The sequence below is a fragment of the Lontra canadensis genome, unplaced genomic scaffold (genome assembly GCF_010015895.1).
Source record: "Lontra canadensis isolate GAN:19392208 unplaced genomic scaffold, GSC_riverotter_1.0 scaffold36, whole genome shotgun sequence".
Classification (NCBI taxonomy): domain Eukaryota; kingdom Metazoa; phylum Chordata; class Mammalia; order Carnivora; family Mustelidae; genus Lontra; species Lontra canadensis.
Genome location: NW_022631030.1, coordinates 9357197 through 9375385, shown reverse-complemented (window position 1 = coordinate 9375385; position 18189 = coordinate 9357197). Strand labels below are relative to the sequence as shown.

Here is an 18189-nt window from a genome sequence, read left to right as displayed (position 1 = left end):
ACCTGTCTCTTCCTTCTGCACCCCCCATAAGACAAAGGGGGAATAGGGGAATACTGCCCAGGGCAGAATAGGGCAGAGCCTCACCCATGATGCCACCAACATCGAAGAGGGTCGACAGGTCCCCAGCCTGTTTGGCGCTAAAGTGAGCTGTGGAAAACACAAATATATCGTCAGAGCGGGGCTGAGCCGGCGACATGGAGTGCCACGGCCAGAAAAAGCCCTACAGAGCACTTGACCCAGTCCCATTGCCTCCGGTTTCAGAGGAAGGAGTGAGGACCCATGGGAAGTCGTTGGCCAGAGTCACAAGTAAATTTGCAGCAGTCTCCCCCTACACCCCATCCTGTATTTTTTCTCCCCTTGCAGGCTGGCTCTGACCTCTCAGAAAAGCCTTCCCCTGAAAGCACTGGGGTCTGGCCCAGGAGAACCCTGTCAGACTAGGCCACCTTGGCCCGGGGGAGGGGGGGGGGGACACCACTGGTCTCACCAGCCCTAGTTGTGCTCTGCTCCTGAACTTCCAGCCAGTCTCCACTAGGAGGCTCCATATCCATGGGAGGTCTCTGCTAATACACAGAGCCAGGAAGGAGACTCACAGGCAAATGGGGACCTCAGGTCCCAGGTCTTGTCCTTGGATTAGAAAGAACAAGATCCAGAAGCTGGAATTGTAGCCTAAGCCTCAAGGTTGACTCCTACTCTGAAGCTGGCACCAAGGCCACAAAACCAAGAGCTGTCCTGGTGCGTCGCTCCCTCTTTGAGAGAGGCCCGATGACGATGGGGCTGTTGGTCAAGTCAGGGGCTGGGATTTGGCCTTGCATAAGCCCCAGGGCATCGTATTCAGAGCAAGTACAGCGCTTGCAAAGCAGCCTTTGGGGTCCTCCCACAGGGCTTGGAGGGAGCAGCACAGCTGAGGGGCAGAGGGCCTGGGCCCTGGCAGAGCTCTGAGGGCAGGGGCGGGCTAGAGCGGGCCCCGAAGGAGGGCAGTGCTGTTGACCCAGGCACCAGATGTCAGTCCTGGGAGGTTCCCGGCAGTCCTTGGGGAGAGGAGAGCGGTGCTAACTTCAGGCTTCAGGCAGTGGGGCAGCTCACCGGGCCCTCTTCCTGTATGTGTGTGTGTGTTGGGGGGGTGGGTTGGCATTCAAAGGCAGACCTGTCCCCGAACCATCCAGCCCCTCTCATCTGTGAGCCAAGCCAGCTGGATAGAGGTGGGTTCTCCTACACACAAGGGCTGGAGAGGAAGTCAGGAAGGATGACAGAGCACATCTCTGAGTTCCGAACCCCCAACTCTGGTCCGAGGGAAGAAAGGTGTCTGGAATCAGGGTCTCTGAGGTAATGTATGAGGTCTAACTGCCAATGGAAAAATACATTTCAAAAGTCTCCCTTTGCCCTAGGAGAGGGTGCACGGACATCCCAATGGTGTTCTGGAATCCTGTGCATCACGTGCCTCCTCAGAGAGCCCTCCCGCCCCTCTGCCCCTTGTCCTCACCCACGTTGAAGATGTAGAGAGGCAGCCAGTAGAGGAAGGTGTAGCTGACCAGCTTGGCAAAGAGCAGACACAAGGAGAACTCCACCACACCCTACGGAGCATGACAGAGGGTGTCGGAGAGGCATGCCAGAACGCCCGGGGCCAGGGGTAGCCCCAGGAGGAACTCAGCAGCCACCCCCCTCCCCCCCGAACTACTGCACAAAGCACATCTCCAGTCTTGTTCAAAGGCTGTGTGAGGACCACCCTCCTGTGTTACCCTCCCCGAGCTGGCTCCTCACCCTCACACCTCACACAGAGCCCTAGGGCCCCCCGAGTCCCCCCTTCTCCCAACAGCCAGTGGGGACATCCAGAGAGCCCCGTGCTGCCCTCCAGGCCATGGACTTCTCACCGGGATGCGGAGTGCCCCCAGGAAGCTGATGGCCGCAGGCTGTGCCCTTGGCTCCTTGGAGCACCTGGCCCCGCTCTCCAGGCTGCTCTCCTTGTTGGTGCAGGGACCGTTCCCTAGGTCCTCGGGGCTGTCCGGGTTCTCTTCCAGCCCATCCTGAACAGAGAGGAGCCCCGGCTGGGAGCACAGCCAGAGGCCACCGCCCGCCGGCTGGGGGGACAACCCAAGCAGCAGGCAGAGGCTCCCAAGCTGGAGGAGGTCCACGCCCCCCTCGGCGACTGAACGAATGTCCCACCAGGCCCCATCAGGCTGTCATGGAGACACCCTGAGGTCCTGACACTGAGCCTGTGAGCTAACTGTGGGCGCACATGCCCCACCACCCCCCAGTCCTCTCTGGGACCTTCCCCCGTGGATGGAGTCACAGGCGGGGAGGCTCACACTAGTGTGGTGCTGGGGAGCCGCACAGTCCACATCTTCTGGGTCTGAAAGAAAAACCCAACCTTCTAAGAAGCCTCCCAGCAGGCCCCGCCCCCAGCCGCCAAGTTAAAGGCCAGTCTACTTCCCAGCAAGAGGGAGCCTGGAAGCCGGGCTCGGGAGGCACCTTCCAGGCCTGGCTCCCCTAACGCCACTGGTGTCACTAAGGCCTTGTGGGTCCCCATTCTCTGGCTACCAAGTGGCCACAAGGGCGGGCTGAGCTGTCTCCCAAGGCCATCGGAGAAGGGGGAAGAGGACAGCAAGTGACGAGGGTCCCATCACCTCCCACTCCCCCCCGCTCAAACATCAGAGCCAGTACTTGCCAGGCAACCACAGGCCAACTGCTCAGCCCCCCAGCCCTGAACCAATAGCAAGGAAAGGCTGTTCATCTCCCTCTTCATCTTTTACAAGTGAAAAAAGAAAAACGGCCGAAGCCCAGAGAGGCGGCTAGTCCCAGGCCACACACATACCAGTAGTCCTCCCCCAGGGCCAGCTGCCTTCCCCCGGGCCCTAGGAGGAGAAGGGGGAGGCTCAGTTCTGAGCCCCACAAGGAGGGCGGGGGCCACTCACATTCAATGAGAAAGAGGAAGGTGAGGATGCCCATGGCAGCGGTGATGATGCCTGGCACCACGAAGGACAGGCCCCAGTGCTCATTCACCCAGACGCCAGCGATCAGGGAGCCCAGGATGTTGCCCACGGATGTGTGTGAGTTCCAGATGCCCATGATGAGCCCCCGCCTGGAGGGAAGGGGGGCAGGATCAGGAAAGACAGGGGAGAAGAGTAAAAGAAAGTCAAAACAGAAGCACAGGGCTCATCACCCCCACCCTGGCCAAGTGCAAACAGCTGGCTGCCTCCAGCCTCCAGGCCCAAAGACAGCATGGCGGGAGGTGGGGAAGGGCTTGCCAGGTGCCAAGCAAGGGTTAGCCAAGGCCGGGGGTCCTGCTCCCCTCAGCCAGTGACTGGAGCCAGCTCACACAGGCCTCCCAGATGGAGCTCCCCCCACCCTGAGCACTTCCGGCCCCCACTCCTCTCTTCCCTCTTGTCCTGGGGCTGCTACTCCAAATCTGGGTCCTCAAGCAAGGCCACCCCGCCTCCAGGGGACACAGGCAGTGTCTGGGGGTTTTTAACTGTCCCAGCTCTGGGTATGCTTCTGGCATCTAGCTGGTAGATGCTGCTAAACATCCCGCCGTGTGTAAGGTCGCCCCATGGCAAAGAGTGACCAGCCCCAAATGTCTAGTAGGGCTGAGCTGGAGAAACCCCACTCTAAAGCAAATTTTTTTTTTTTTTTTGCACAAAAGCCAGTTCAAGTACAAAATAATAATAATAATAATAACAACAATAATGTTTTATAGGTTTCATTTTTGTCTTCATGCAAAATGGAAATTAGTCAATTATGAGGAAAAAGAGTAACAAGGGTGGCCTGTTTTGTGGACTAAAACCTTATCCATGAGAAAAATCAGTAATGCTTTTCAGCCACTAAAACATTGAACTAAATGTGAAAATCAGCAAGACAGACGTAAGTTTCTAACCTTTCACCCTGAAATTATACTAGGGGCCATGAGAGACCTCCTCACTCCCCACAGCCCTCCCTGCCTACCTCCCACTCCTCTTCCCTCCCCACACTCACTTTCCCTTCCCGAACCAGTTGCCAACGCAGGTCACCACAGAGGGCCAGCCGGTGGTCTGGACAAGTCCGTTACAGATCTGCGGGGAGACAGGAGATGAGTGGGACAGTCCTGGGCCATGCTGCAGACTCACTCTGCCCCCTCCCGGGCTGCGGGGCCCTCCCCAGCCCCCACCAACCCCAACCAACCACAACACTAGCAGCCTCCGCAACCCTCCCCACGGTGGAGCAGAGGTCTGAGTGCAAGACAGGGGCTCATACCTGGATAAGCACAAAGTACCAGAGCACATGGATGTTCCAGAAATATCCGAGGCCAAAGAGTGAGGTAAAAAGGCCGCTGAGCAACATTCCAGCTGAAAGGTAGTAACGGAGGGGGAGCCGCTCCCCAAAAATTCCACTGGAGAAGAGAGTTGGATCTGTGGTTAATCACGAGCTGCCTCCTCCCGGCACCCCTGAGCCGCCTCTGGCCCAGGTGACCACCAATGACTTCTGTGCTGCCTGCCACCTGCCAGAGAGGCCCTTGGGTCTCCACTCACTGGACTTTGCTGCCTCAGTTGCCACTGCTGAGCAAGCTCCTTGAAATGTTCTCCCCTTGGCCTTCTCACCCCTCTGCCCTTGGCTGACCACTCCTTCTCTCAGACTTTCCCTGGGGCGCAGTCCCTTGCACCAAATTTATGGCTCCGACGACTGCCTACAAGTTACATGGCTCCAACTGGGTAACTTCCATTCTGACCTTTCCCACTGTGGGGTCACACGCAGATGCCTTCCGGACATCTTCACTTGGTTGCTCCCCAAACATGTGCAGCTCAGCACTCTATGACTGAACTCTCCCTCCTCCTTCCCCTCTCAGTCCCATGGCCTGCGCCTCTCCTCCGAGTGAGCGTGGCACCGCCATCCTTGGTCACCAAGCCACCACACTGGTTTGGAACCAGCTATGAAGCAGGCCCCTCTGTTAGGCTGTGAGCCATTGGAAGGCAGTTTGGTTCCTGGCACCAGACAGCAGGCTCACTATGCCAAAGCCATGCTTGCTCGGCTAATTTAGGCCTAGGAGAGGCTGGCGGTTTTCCTAGCCATGTCTGTGTCCACGGCTACCCATGAAGGATCCCAGTTCAGGAAAAAAACCCATATTCCAGCCATCCCACTGCCACTGTCATCTGCGAGAGTAACCTTGGAGGAAACGCTTTCCAGGAGAAGAAGCTACAGAAAACGGGAGTCTGCCAGGTGAAGGAGTTGGCCAGGTGACCGCGGGAAGGGAAGGAGAATGGCCAGGCACTGGTGGTGCGTGCCCACGTCTTTGCCTCCCATCCACCTGGGGGAACCCTCAGCTCTGGGGCCCCCCACTCTGGGACAGTCACAGGCTTGGCCCATCCCCTACCTGATGAACATGCCGATGGCGTAGGCCACAAGGAAGGCATTGTCCACGGCCCCCAGTAACTCCTTGTAATTGTTCTTATCTGGAAACAGAGGGAAGAGACAGAGAGCTGGTGCTTGGGGGCCCTTAAAGGAAACCCTTTTCGGCCCCAGACAACCTCTTCCTGCCGCAAGAGCAGCGTGCCCCCTTCCTACCGAATGGAGCCCAGTCACACCACGTCGTGTCATTGAGACTGTGGCTGTCGTTGATGGGCTTGATCAGCTCCGAGCAGTTCTGGTGCAGACGGCTCTGAAGAGGCGAGAGGGTGCACAGGTTGGGGCTCACCTCCCGGCGTCAGAGCCCGCTCGGCCCAGAGCCGAGCAAACCGTCTCCCTCCCCAACCACGCCAGGACTGTGGCCAGCACCATGGACAGTGTGAGCCTTCCTGTGGCAGCTCCTCCTTAGGGACTGCCATAGGGACAAGGGGCCGTGTCAGACCCTCCGTGAAGGGCAAGGTGAGTCTGAGCAGAGCCCATACAGCCTGGGGTCCCTGCCCTCCCGTTCCTGCCACAGCCTGTTAACACTGCTGTCCAAAGGAGCACCTATGGAAAGATTTCTAAGAAGAATAACTACTAAAAGTAAGGGTTGGCCATGTGAAAGCCGTTTATCTCCGTGACTCCAGTTAGGGAATAATTTCCAGACCATTCTACTAGAGTTGATTTCTGCGGGAGCTCAGCATCTCCTGCATTCTTTCTCACCCCCAGGCCAGCCTCACCTTGACAACACTGATGGGCTTCCTGGACATGTGATAACAGGTGTAGATGAAGAAGGTCAGCACCAGGATGAAGCCTCGGAACCTGCAGGGAGAGACGGGCGTCTGGGTTAGTGGGAAGTCAGCTGTGGCTGGGAGCTCGGGTGCAGTGTCCCTCGGGACCCGCTCTGGCGACCCCAGGGCCTCCACACTGCTGACGCTCTAGCTCAGGGTCCAACCGGACACAAGGTCCTTGGGACAGAGGCCAAGGGGAGGGTAGGAACAGATGCCCAGAGGCCAGCGCACTCAGAGAGCCCAATCTCTCTGGTCCCGACTCCTGTGGCCTTCCAGCAGAGCTGGCCCAGCCCCCTAGACTACACAAATTATGCACCCCTCTCCCCCAGACTGCTCCTGTCATCTCCCATCACCTCTCTTGTCCTGTGACCTCACTAAGGTCAGGAAGCCCCTGTGTGTGTCTAGGTACACTGCTGAGATAGGAGAGCAACCAAGTAGAATTGTTTTTAAAAATATCAGCAATGGTTTTAATGGTGGGAGCAGGTGGGAGGCTGCCATGGCTTGTCTCTAAAGTGAGCTCACGACTCCTCTTAAACTTTGAATACAGTAGGCCTAGCAGTGGCTGCAGCCCAGGAAGAGCAGAGCCCAGACACCTCTGGAAATGTAGCAACAGTGGAGAAGCCGGGGCCAGAATCCACATCCTCTTCCCAGGTCCAGTCTGGTCCATCCCACTGGACAGAAGGCTCATTCTTTCCATCTGTGGCTCACACATCACATGTGCCCTCTCCTTCCCCCACTTCTCATCCCAAGGACCGGCCTGGGATGGAAAGAACAGTTCAGCCAGGCACCCCTCAAGCGTGCACCCCACGCCCGGGCCCTGCCCTTCTTTGGGGGTCTGGCGGAAGGGCCTCGACATCCTCCTGAGTCAGTGTCTGCTTCCCCAGGAGAGCATCAGCCAACATGAGTCAGCAGCCAGCAGCCAGGGGTTTCCTTCCAGTACATGGAAAATAGACCTCAAAAAGGGCCCACAACCCAGGAGGAAGGGGCAGGCTTTAGGAAAGATCCAGAGCCTTGGGTTATTTGAGATCTCATGGAGAAGAGTAGACAAGAGGAGAAGGGGCCCTGGAGCTCTTTCCATTCTCAGCTCCATGAACCTAAGGGGTAGGATACTCTGCCCTCTTTAGGGAACTGCCTTCAAACCCAAACTCACTGCCCCCTAATTTCAGAAGAGCCTGGATTTAGGATGGGCTCTTAGGCCCCTTCTTGAGAACCTTCAGAGAACCCCGACTTGAGCTTCCTACCCGTTCTCTGACTCCCCTCTCTCCACAACCTCATGGTGCATTTTCTCAAGAGAACCAAGTCACACACCCTCACACACCCACCCGTTACCGGGCTTAACATTTTCCAGCCGCCCTCCATGCTGTTGAGAACGAAGTTCCAACTATTTGGTCTGGATTGTATGCTCCTCTACAGCAAACAGGGCCCCCTGGCCACCAGTTCCCAGGGACACATGGGTGGGTCACAGAGGTCCTCCAGGGACTTGAGTTCTCCAGGGAATGGGGGGTCACTCTGAGGGACTGTCACAGTGACCAACATCAGAAAGCTTAGTGGCAGCCATGTTTTCCAGGTCCCAGCCACAGGCATATGGCCCATGCCTCCTAGTTCGGGGACTTGTAGAACCTAACCTAACCCATTCTCTGAGGGGATTCGAAGAGGGTGTCCAGCTGGCCTTCCTCAAAGAGGAATGGCTGGGAGGAAACAATGGCCCCACAGATAGCCAGTCCAGTGCCCTGTCTGGGAAGCACTGGGGGGGGGGGAAGCTAAGTTCTTTGCCGGCTGCCTCTGGTGTACTGGGGAACCGAACGCAAGTCCCTCCATCTTTTCCCCTCTGGTTTCCTCAGCAGTGGCACGTGGATGAGAACACCAAGCCTGTCTATCTCAAAGACAGGTGAACACAATAGGACTCTCCCCCTAGTCCCCAGGTCCCTGCTGGACCATCTTTAAGGCCCCCCCCCCGGAGCTCAGCCGAACCAGCATGGCCGCTAGCTACATGGATGCAGCCACTGACTGTGGAGACAAATCCGATTTCCTCTGCATCTGACAGATCCCTGAGGCCCCGCTGAGGCTCCCAGCTCTGACTGTTCTCCTAGCAGTGAGGAAGACCCTTGTCAGCCACAGAGCCTGGTGTTGCCCGGGAAGCACTCCCGGGAGCTGGTCAGAGCCGACCAGGGGCCCAGAGGCCTAGCACAGTTCCCAGCTCCCCCTGCTCTCCCCCCACACGCTCCCCTCCCCCACCCGGCTTCACCTCTGAGCCCGCAGTGGGATGGAGACCCTGGCCTGCCCCGGCCTGCCCAGATGCTCCCTGGGGAGCAGATAAGGAGGGTCGGGAGGGGCCCACACTAGTATCCAGACCTGTGAGATTCCAGCCCTGCCCTCCTCCAGGAGCCCGGCCTGCCCTTTCCTTCTGCTCTGACCTCAACCTCCAGGAAAAAAGCTGACACCCAAGAGAGCAGAAGAGTCATGAATCTAGGGGGTTGTGGGGGGTGGGGCAGGAGGCCCTCAGGCGTGCCGTGATGTCAGACCTGGCATCAATGCCTTCTGGGACTTCCTCCCTGGACTGCAGAGAGGCGCACGGAGGAGTGCAGAGTCCCACGGCTAGCTGGGCAACACCCTTGGAGCCAGGCCTCCTGTCCGTCCAGTCCACTTCCCATTCCACAGTCCTTTTTCCATTCCATTCCACTTTGGCTGCTATTCCGAGAAAAAAGGCCAAGGTGCCACCGTTCAAAGGGGACTGGGGTCATTGATCAGGCGGAGGGCTGAGCTAAGCTGACCAAAGGCTGCCAGATTCAGAGCCTCTCACAGGAAAGATAGCTGAGGGGCTCCGGGGCGTGCAGAACCACAGGTTTCACTTCCCTTCTCACCAGCCCTTTCTTTGGAACCAAGAGGCCCCAGGAAGGGAGCAGTGGGCCCTGGGGGGCTGTGAGGGGAGGGATGGCAGCCCAGGTCCTGGGCCAGGCTGGGCTGACAGGCCAGGCACAGTGAGGCCCCCAGAGGGTTCCAAGTGAGGCCACCTGCTCCGTGACTGACCCCCTAAATCTTTGTTAGCAGGAAGTGGTACTTCTTAGAGTCCTAGTCTCCCCCAACCCAGCACTGGTTACTCAGTAACCAAATTAGATAATGAGACGAACTAGCTATCTCTTAACTGTTAGTGGACAGTCCAGACTCGGCACGGGGACTTCTTCTGAGGTAAGGACAATCGATGTGTCCCAAAACAGCAATGGATTAAAAACAAACAAAAACCCCATAGGACCTGTTACCACCATCAGTACAACAACCCGGAACAACAAGAAACAGCAGAGGAGAGGGACGTTGGTCTTAGGAGGTGGTGGAAAAAAGCACCCTTTCCCCAGTAGCCACCCAGTCAACCCTAGTACCTGCTTCCTTGCTTTCCAATCACATTCCAATCACAACCCCCCCAACCCCGTAAGGCCAGTGAGGACTTCAGCTCCCTCATCAGCCACCGTCTACATCCCAGTGCCTCAACCAGGGGCTGCTAGTGAACTTCTAGGGCTGCTCAGGTAGCCAGGTGACAGGATGGTTGTGGCTGCTGGTGAGCTTGGCACTTGCCCTGAGGAAATGGGACTTGGTGGCCTGTCTTTGGATGTCCCTGTTCTGGGACTCCACAGATCTGAAAAGGATAAAGGCTGAGCCCAGAGCCAGGCCTTCAGCATACAGGGTGGGACAGGGGCAGGTCACGGCTGGACGGGCCCAAAGACCTCTGGGGGCAGAAAGTCAGCCAAAGGAATCCACTCCTTGTCACCCTTCCTCCAGCTGGGACTCAAGGGCTCGCTCAGAGACATCAGCTTGATTCAGAGCTTGGTCCCGAGATCCTTTCTAGCAAAGGGAGAGACTGGCAGGTGGCCACAAGAAGCCCAGGACTTCGCAGGATAAATGAGCAGATAAGATCATGATCACTTTTAGGAAAGCAGAAAGCTTGCACAAGGAGACTCAGTGAGGGAAGCCCGAGATCGTGAACAGACAGACATGGCTTCAGCTCCAGCGTGATGTGTTGTCTAGGCAGTTGGAAACATCTGGAAGGGCGTGAGAGTTGGAAGGGTTTGGAAGAGGTGGTTGACATTAGGCAAATAGCACAGATGGAAATGTCCTGGGGATGGCAGAGTCAGGGTCCTGCCTAGCAAGGCAAGATGATGGACTTCCCCTTGAGAGTCTCTAGCTGTCTAGAGCGTAAAGTGTCAGGGGTCTGAGGCATGAGCCCGGGGCCAAGAGGAGAGCAGCTGCATTGCCCCTCCTACATATACACGAACTCAGGAACCCTCAGAGACTCTGGCCCTGATGTCTGTCCTCCATCTTGTCGTTACTTTTGGATGGCTCCAGTCCGACCTCAGCACTCAGATGGCACAATTTGCATGGAAGAAATAAGGCCTTGACCAACCACATCGATCATGCCAGACCTGTCCACGGGCCCTAAGTTAGATCCCCTTCCCAAAGTCAAGGGAGGTATGAGTCTGCTCTGCAAGACGGGAAAGAGGAAATGGCAGGGGGGAAGAGGAAGCAGAAGGCAGCTGGGGAGAGGGCAGCGATCACGAGTGACAGGGGAGGGGAGACCACAGGGTCATGCTGTGTGACCAGCTCTGACCGTGCGGTGGGGGCAGGGATAATAGTGCGTCCCCCAGTTTCTCCATCTGGATCTCCAGTCCTTTCCAGAGCAGCCCCTCACGGCCACAGCTCATTTTAAGGCCCCCTTTCTGTGGCCCTTCTTCGTAGTTACCAGGAAAGTGAGACAAGACAATGCTACTCAGGCAGCAACGGGAAACCTGATCGGGGTCCCGGAAGAGCAGGGAAAAGATCGCCAGACTTAGACCAAAAGAGACTGAGTCCTGCTGCTGACTGTGGCCTTGAGCGAGTTGTTGAACTAAGCCTCAGTTTGAAATTCTTTAAGGTAATCAAGTCCTGCATGCAAGAGTGTCAGAGGATTGAGATGTGGGGGGTGAGGAAGCCTCTGGCATACAGCAGGGTCTGGGGATGTATTCGAAGGGCTTCTGTGTGTCCCCCGGGGGTGGGCGCTAGGATCTGGCCGCGAGAGCCCTCCGTAAACTCTAGAAGGGGAGCCGTCTGTCCCAGCGGAGGCCAGCTGGCAGCCTTGGCCTTTCCAGCTCACCGGGGAAGATCAGGGTGTGGGGAACAAACAGTGATGTGGGAGTTCACAGCTCCTGCCTTCCTGCCTGCCGAAAGCCTTCCTCCCCGCCATTCCTGCTCATCCAGCCCGTCCCGCCTCCCACGGGCTCCTCTTCTCCTTGTCCTGAGTGCTTCTTCCTCACGGGGCCCCAGGAAATGGGCCCAGCCCCATGAGCGCCGGCTGCAGTCATCTCTGGCTAGAGGCCCATGTTCCCAGCTGCCCCCAGACATGCCCACGCAGACGCGGGGCCTGAAGGCGGGGCACCAGCCAGGCCCAGGGCTGGCAGGACTCTACAGGCCCCAGCCTGACACAAAGGAGGAGCGGCAGAAGTAACATTTCCCTGGGCAGAAACCTCTCTGGCTCCGACTTTTGCTCCCACAGTTCGGGCTGCCTCTCTCCCTCAGGCAGGCCTCCGGGGGCCACTCCCTCCGTGCCCCTCTGCCCCCATCCAGTTGTAGCTACATGGGGTCAGTCCCGAGCAGACCAAGCAGACCGGCTGTCTTCCCTTCCGTGCCGTTGCTGGCTCCATGGCCTCTTCTCAGAACACCGCCAGATCCCCTGGGTCAAGGCCACCTTCTCCTCCTGCTGAGGCTGGATCCCTCCCTCCGTCCACAGACATGCACGAGCACTTAGCGGTGACCAAGGACGGACCGTGAGCCAGGCCCCGGGCCCCCAGGCCCCAGGCCCCGGGCCGCGTGATTTCCTCATCTTTTCACTTTCACCAGAACCCTGTAGTGTAGGTACACGGTCATTTCCATCTTATAGACGAGGCCCTGCAGCCTCAAAGGGATGGAGTGATCTGTGTGAGGCCCGCCGGCCCTGTGACATGTCCCCTGCCACACTCTCAGCAGGAGGAGAGCAGAAAGACCCCGGGCCTGGTAGAAGGACTAACCTGGGTGCAAATTCCGGCTTGTACCAACTACGCAGGGTTGGACAAGCTGCGGAACTTCTCTGGGCCTCATGACACCCATAGGTGAGGTGGGGAAACAACTCGTTGCCTTGCGTTGAGCTACAAATCAACACTGTCTGGCATAGAGTAGTCGAAAAAGCGAGGAAAAGGAGAGTCAGTAATTAAGGGTCAGTCAATGGTTCGCGTGAGCCTGGTCCTGGTCTAAGTTCTTCACACACGGCGCCTCACGTAATGCTCGCACGGTCCTGTGAGGCGGGCTTCGCTCCTGCCCACTCAACAGACAGGGGATCCAAAGCTCACAGTGAATCCGGCCTCCGGTGTCCTAGTCAAGGAAGGTCTAGCTAGACCTGCTTTCTTCGCTTCTGCTTCAATGCCCTCTTTGGGGACATGGGGAGGCAGTAAGTCTGAGAAGACTTTGATCCTTAGTTTCAGGAAGGTAGGACCAGGTCTTAATCATTACTACAAGCCCCAGAGCTCAAGATAATAAAAATAATAAAGTAATAAAAATAATAATGTGCCTACAGTAGGCACCACATTAATGCTTAGTGTGTGATAGGAGTCCAGCCCTACACCCAGCAGGAAAGAAGGAAAAGGACACTTACTCAGGGCCCTTCACCGGCCACGGGAAGTTAAAAATGTTCTCGTATCATGTTTATCCTGTAGAAACTGAGGCTTAGAGAAGGCAACTGCGCAAAGCATACCGTGGTGAAAGGATTTCAGTCCAGATCTGGCTTAACTCTGGGAGATGTTGGCCAACACAGTACATAGTTGGAGTCATACTCTGAATGACGTGTGGTTATAGAAAGCTGTGTTAGGTGTACTCATGAGTTCTTCTAAAATGCTGGTGTGGGACAGGCTGTTGTCCTCTAAAACAGAAGTTACTCTGGCTAAATGGTATAATTAATACATATGGATGAAACTCCATTAGGAATAATAGCGGCAGGCATGTACAAGTGCCACACACGGTGATAAGATACGGTGGGTTTTTCTGTTTTTGTGTTTTTTTTTTAAGAAGAGAAAAAGAAAAGTTTTATCCTAAAGTAAAATGACCGGTCATTCCAAAATAAGAAAGAGGACAATAAAGGACAAAACCTGAAGGGATAAATTTGTAGAAGTTTGTGGAAACAGAATTTGATTTGCTTTGGATTATAGTACGTGCAAATAAGGAGACTGAAAAATAAATAATTATGTTAAAGTTTTGTCCAAATCTGGCTCAGTTTTTGTTTTATTTGTATTATTTTAAAAAAGAGGCTGTGGTTCCTTTAGTATCAAATATGCCAGTGCAAAAGTAGGATCTGGTTTTCTCTGCTAAAATGCCAAAATTTCCTTGAATGTTGGTTATTGGTCTGCTCTTAAAGAGAGAATGTAAAAAAAAAAATTTTTTTAACCTCCTGGGGAATCTGTGTAGATGGCAAACATCCAGTGTCCTACAGAATAATTTTCTATACTTTGTAAAATAAAGGTTTTTAGGAAAGAGTTCAGTTTCTTTACAATGTTACCTTCTAAGTTCATTTTTTATTGTATTATCATCACTTTCAAATGGGCAGACAAGAAGTTTCTTAGGCACTCACGATGAGCACTCAAATGTCCTAACAACTTTTGATGTTTTGCTTTCCCAAAATCAAGTCCTAAATGCAAAATAAAATTAAACTTTCTGGACATCTTTCATACTTAAAACTATGAATGAGACCCCCAAGAGAGCCCCTGGAAATTTTACTTTTTCACTTTTTATAAAAAGAGAAGGGCTGGGGCACCTGGGTGACTCAGTGGGTTAAAGCCTCTGCATTTGGCTCAGGTCATGATCCCAGGGTCCTGGGATGGAGGCCCGATCGGGCTCTCTGCTCAGCAGGGAACCTGCTTGCCACCCCACCCCCTGCCCCTCTCTGCCTGCCTCTCTGCCTTCTTGTGATCTCTGTCAAATAAATAAATAAACTCTTTAAAAAAATAAAAAGAGAAGGGCTGCAAATAATTAGTTTTATTTGATATGTTGCTATCGACCAACTGCATGGAAATAGTTGTGAAATCAGAAGAGACAGCCTCGTCTAGGTTAAATTTCTAAGGGCAAAAGTTTACTATTTATAGTAACAGTTCACAAATGGTAGGCTACATGAGCAGTTTGTCCAGATTTCTCAGTGCCCTCCAGGTCCAAGATCTGCCACCACATATCCGTCGCCTGGCAGCCCTGCCTAACGGTAACAATACAGGGCGACCAGTCACAATTTTGGTTCTGATTTAAAATGCTACATGGGTTGCAACCTTACTTCTTTAATTTGAATCGAACATCATCTAGGTCAGTGGTTTTCAACTTGGGATGGACATCAGAATTTCCTATGGAGTTCTATGAAAATAGATGTTGTGTAGGGGCACTTGGCTGCCTCAGTAGGAAGATAGTGGGACTTCTGATCTGGGGGTTGTGAGTTTGAGCCCCATACCAGGTAGAGAGCTTACTTACAGAAATAAAATACAGATGTGTAAGACTTACTCCAGACTGAAAGAGTCTCCGGAGTTGATATTCTTGGTATATCCTTGGGATATTATATAAATTCAATCTCAGGATTTTTAAATATCTCAAGATTTTTTTCCTCCATACAAATTGTGTTCATTCGTTTTTATAAGTCAAAATGTAATGTTCACCATCTTCTTTGAATTTACCTTACTGTGTTTTTAGACACTGTCTAGATTTTTAATTGGCTGGATTTTGTTTCACATATCTCGGGAACATTTCCTGGTTAGCCACATTATTCTGGTCACAAATTCTCATCAGGTTGTTCACTTCTGAAAACTATCATAATACGTTAATTCACACCCCTTTAGGTTTCTGTTTCCTATGGGACGTTGTTTCACTGATGCTTCCTGAAGATTCTGCAATCAGCTGTAGGCCAAAAGTTGGATCTTTACCAATCGAGAACTATCTCAGAAAAGCACTGTACCAGACACTCAGTCTTGGGGTACAGGCCTCTCACGGCATTGCTTACACATCTTGAAAGAACATATAGGCAGATTGAGGCAGGACTTCCAGAACTCCAGGGAAGAAGCAGACAGGTTTAGGCGATTGTTAACCCAAGATTCAATGGAACAAGAATCACAGAGGCCCAAGTGAACTGGTGAGGGATGGCTGTCGTTATGTTTAGAATATTGTTGATGTTACAATGTTCGATTTTCTGGAAATATCAGGAAGCCCTTCTAGTTCTTCTTCAGCAATGTATAACCCAAAACAATTCAATAGACTCTGTTTTTGTAAACTACAACAAAACACTTGCACATTTCTTATTCTCCCTACCAGACCGCTCCCCCCCGCCCCAAATTCAGAAACTTTTGTTGCGGCTTCCTGCTTTTCATAGAAATATGGTTATTAGCAAGCGTTCAATAAGAAATTGACCTTTTATTGGTGTTTTTTAAGAAGGCTACATGCCCAGTGTGGAGCTCCAGCTCATAGGATGGGAGACCAAGACCTGAACGGAGATCAAGAGTCAGATGCTAAACCCACTAAGCCACCCAGGCGCCCTGCCCTTTTTTTTTTTTTTTTTTTAAACACGGATGTAATTAGAAAAATTGATTATATAACCAAGGCCTTACGTGGAATGTCATATTTGACAGTGATGATCATTTAATCAGATATAGCCAGCCCCTTTTAAGGAACTAATGTTGACTATGTGGAGCCAATACTAATAAAACCCTCCCAAGAAACCTGGCTTACTGTGCTCCCTTATAGGCAAATAAGGAAGGTCATTCCCTGGCAGGCCCAGGACACGCAGGGTATTTGGGGGACTTTGAGAAGAGAAGAATTTGCCCACATTTATAGTTACAGCAGGTAAAACCTAGTGTGAAAATCAGTGTCTTGTCTTCCTAATCTCTAAGTAAATAATAAAGAATAATAAATAAATAAAGGCTTTTAAAAGTCCAGTCTAAGATTTCTTATGAAAACTTCCAGCAAAGCAACTTAACAAGGCCCATACTGTAGATGAACACTCTTGCTGTTCCTATATGTATATAATCAGATCAAATCTAATGAGACCGGCCTTATTTTGTGATCAAGAATCATCTTTGCAAGTATTTTTGATCAAAGTAGGGGAGACTTTTGGGAAGGAAAAAAAAAAAAAGTTTCCCTGGGAAACTGCATTGTCTAGAGGACACCCCTCCAGTTATCAGATTCTAGCCTTTCCTTGACTTTGGGCTATTTTATAATGCTTTGAAGCAGCACGTAACTGTTAAGTCATACAAACTGTGTGAATGAAATGACAGTCTCCAATTGATAGTCTTTTCTCCCAGCCTGTGGAAAAGTCAGTTTTGTCTCAATATTCCTGATTTACGAATGGCCAAGTTCTTCAGATTCTTTTTTAATTGTGGTAAGATATACATCACATAAATTCTACCATTGTGAAGGGTACAGGTCAGGGGCCTGAAGTGCCTTTCCATTGCCCGCAACCATCCCCACCATCCGTCCCCAAAACTTTCTGTCTTCCCAAACTGAAACTCTGTACCCATTAAACAGTAGTTCCCTCTTCCCCCCTTCCTGGACATTTTCTGCCTCTCTCATTATAAGTCAAATAAAATCTTTAACACATGTTCATTTTTGTAACCTATCAGAGCCATGATTTCAACTTTTTATGAAAAATATTTTAACAGTCCTAAGCTCCAGAAGGATCAAAGAAGGAATGGAAAAGAGTGAAGACGGCTGGAAGTGACTGAGGGCTGTCGCCAGTGAGGACTGTCACCCCTCGGCAAGCGCTGTGGGGGATCAGCCATCCCAGCCTGCCCACAGGGGAGAGGGTTGGGTATGTAGGATTTTCTGTCTTAAAACTAGTAAGTTGGTCGTCTTAAGAGCACTCACCCTATCCAAAAGAGATCCTCTACCCCTAGTCATATAATTTGGGAATATAGGTCTAGTGTTGCTACACTGTTTCTCAAGAGAAGCCAGGGGTCTGGCTATTTACGTTAAATTTTACAATTTGTAAATGATGGCAACTAACACAATGCCCCCCAAACACTGTGCAGACCAAGCAGACTGCTCCAGTGTGTGGCCTCTGATGCGGAGGGAGCTGGAAGCCCCCCACCCCACCGCACGGCCCCGCGAGGTCAGGAGGGAGGCTACTGCAGGAGCCCCGGCACTCCTTGGGCGGGGGTGACGGTTCAGCGGAGGAGCAGCTGCAGCTCTGATCTCAGAGGTCTGTCCCTCGGCACCCCACCCCGCCCAGGGTGAGGTTCCAGGACACTGAGTTCTGGCCTCCGTATTATCCAAGGAGTAGGAGAGAGCAAAAGGGCCACTCAGCAACTCCTGCGGCCCCTGGATCAGCAGTTCCATCCGCCCCTGGCCTCTGTGGCCCCGCACGCAAGCCCAGGTTCGGTGGGGTGTGCGAGGCGGGCTGTGCCCCGGCTGTCCCCCGCCGGTCCCCGCACGGCCGCCGGCGCTTCCTGCCCCCGGCGCTCCGGGGCCGGCGGGGAGCTGCTCCGGGACCCGGCGCGCCTCCCTCCCCGAGCCCGGCTCACCAGCTGTCCCTGGAGAAGGTGCGCAGGAACCAGACACCCGGAGCCAAGGAAGACCGCATCGTGCCGGGCCGGGATCCGAGGCGGAGACGGTGGCCGAAGGAGGGCGCGGGGCTGGGCGCGTGGCCCTCGCTGGCAGTCGGCCGGGTTTAAATGCCCCGCGGCCCGGCCCGCCCCGGCTCGGCGGCCAGACGCCCGGAGCCCCCGCCCCCTTGCACCTGAGGGCCCTCGGGGTCCGCCCGGCGCGAGCCGACCGCCAACCTCCGGCACCTGCATTTTCTCGCCTTCAGCCTCCCAGCTGGCGGCCCTCGGAGCTTCTCGGGGCTCCTCCCGCTTTGCACTTTCTGCTCAATTCCCGCCTGGGTACCGAAAGCCGCGAGCCCAGGCTAGTCCGCTCTCCGCGACCTTCCGTCTGCCCGCCGCTGTCCCTGCAGCCCTGCAGCGCCCTTCTGTCCAGAGGAGTGGCTCCTGACACCCACCGGGAAACTGAGGCGCGCGGGGGACCAGTACCGACACGA

At 53.9% G+C, this 18189-nt stretch overlaps 1 protein-coding gene across 4 annotated transcripts in view; it reads right to left on the bottom strand.

Annotated features, from left to right (window-relative positions):
- Positions 1-18189, bottom strand: part of SLC37A2 (solute carrier family 37 member 2) — a 22671-nt gene extending 4482 nt beyond the window's left edge. For 2 of the 4 annotated variants that reach the window (XM_032868833.1, XM_032868832.1), the window contains exons 1-11: positions 8493-8617; positions 6090-6171; positions 5530-5623; positions 5339-5417; positions 4225-4360; positions 3967-4043; positions 2910-3076; positions 2304-2347; positions 1869-2021; positions 1481-1571; positions 85-147 (exon numbers count right to left, since the gene is read on the bottom strand). In XM_032868833.1, coding sequence (XP_032724724.1) covers positions 85-147; positions 1481-1571; positions 1869-2021; positions 2304-2347; positions 2910-3076; positions 3967-4043; positions 4225-4360; positions 5339-5417; positions 5530-5623; positions 6090-6171; positions 8493-8602 — 1096 coding nt within the window. In that variant the 5' untranslated portion in view covers positions 8603-8617. Of the gene's footprint in view, positions 1-84; positions 148-1480; positions 1572-1868; positions 2022-2303; positions 2348-2909; positions 3077-3966; positions 4044-4224; positions 4361-5338; positions 5418-5529; positions 5624-6089; positions 6172-8385; positions 8406-8492; positions 8618-17674 lie in introns of those variants that run through there. The other 2 variants (XM_032868834.1, XM_032868835.1) reach the window with 2 other exon arrangements.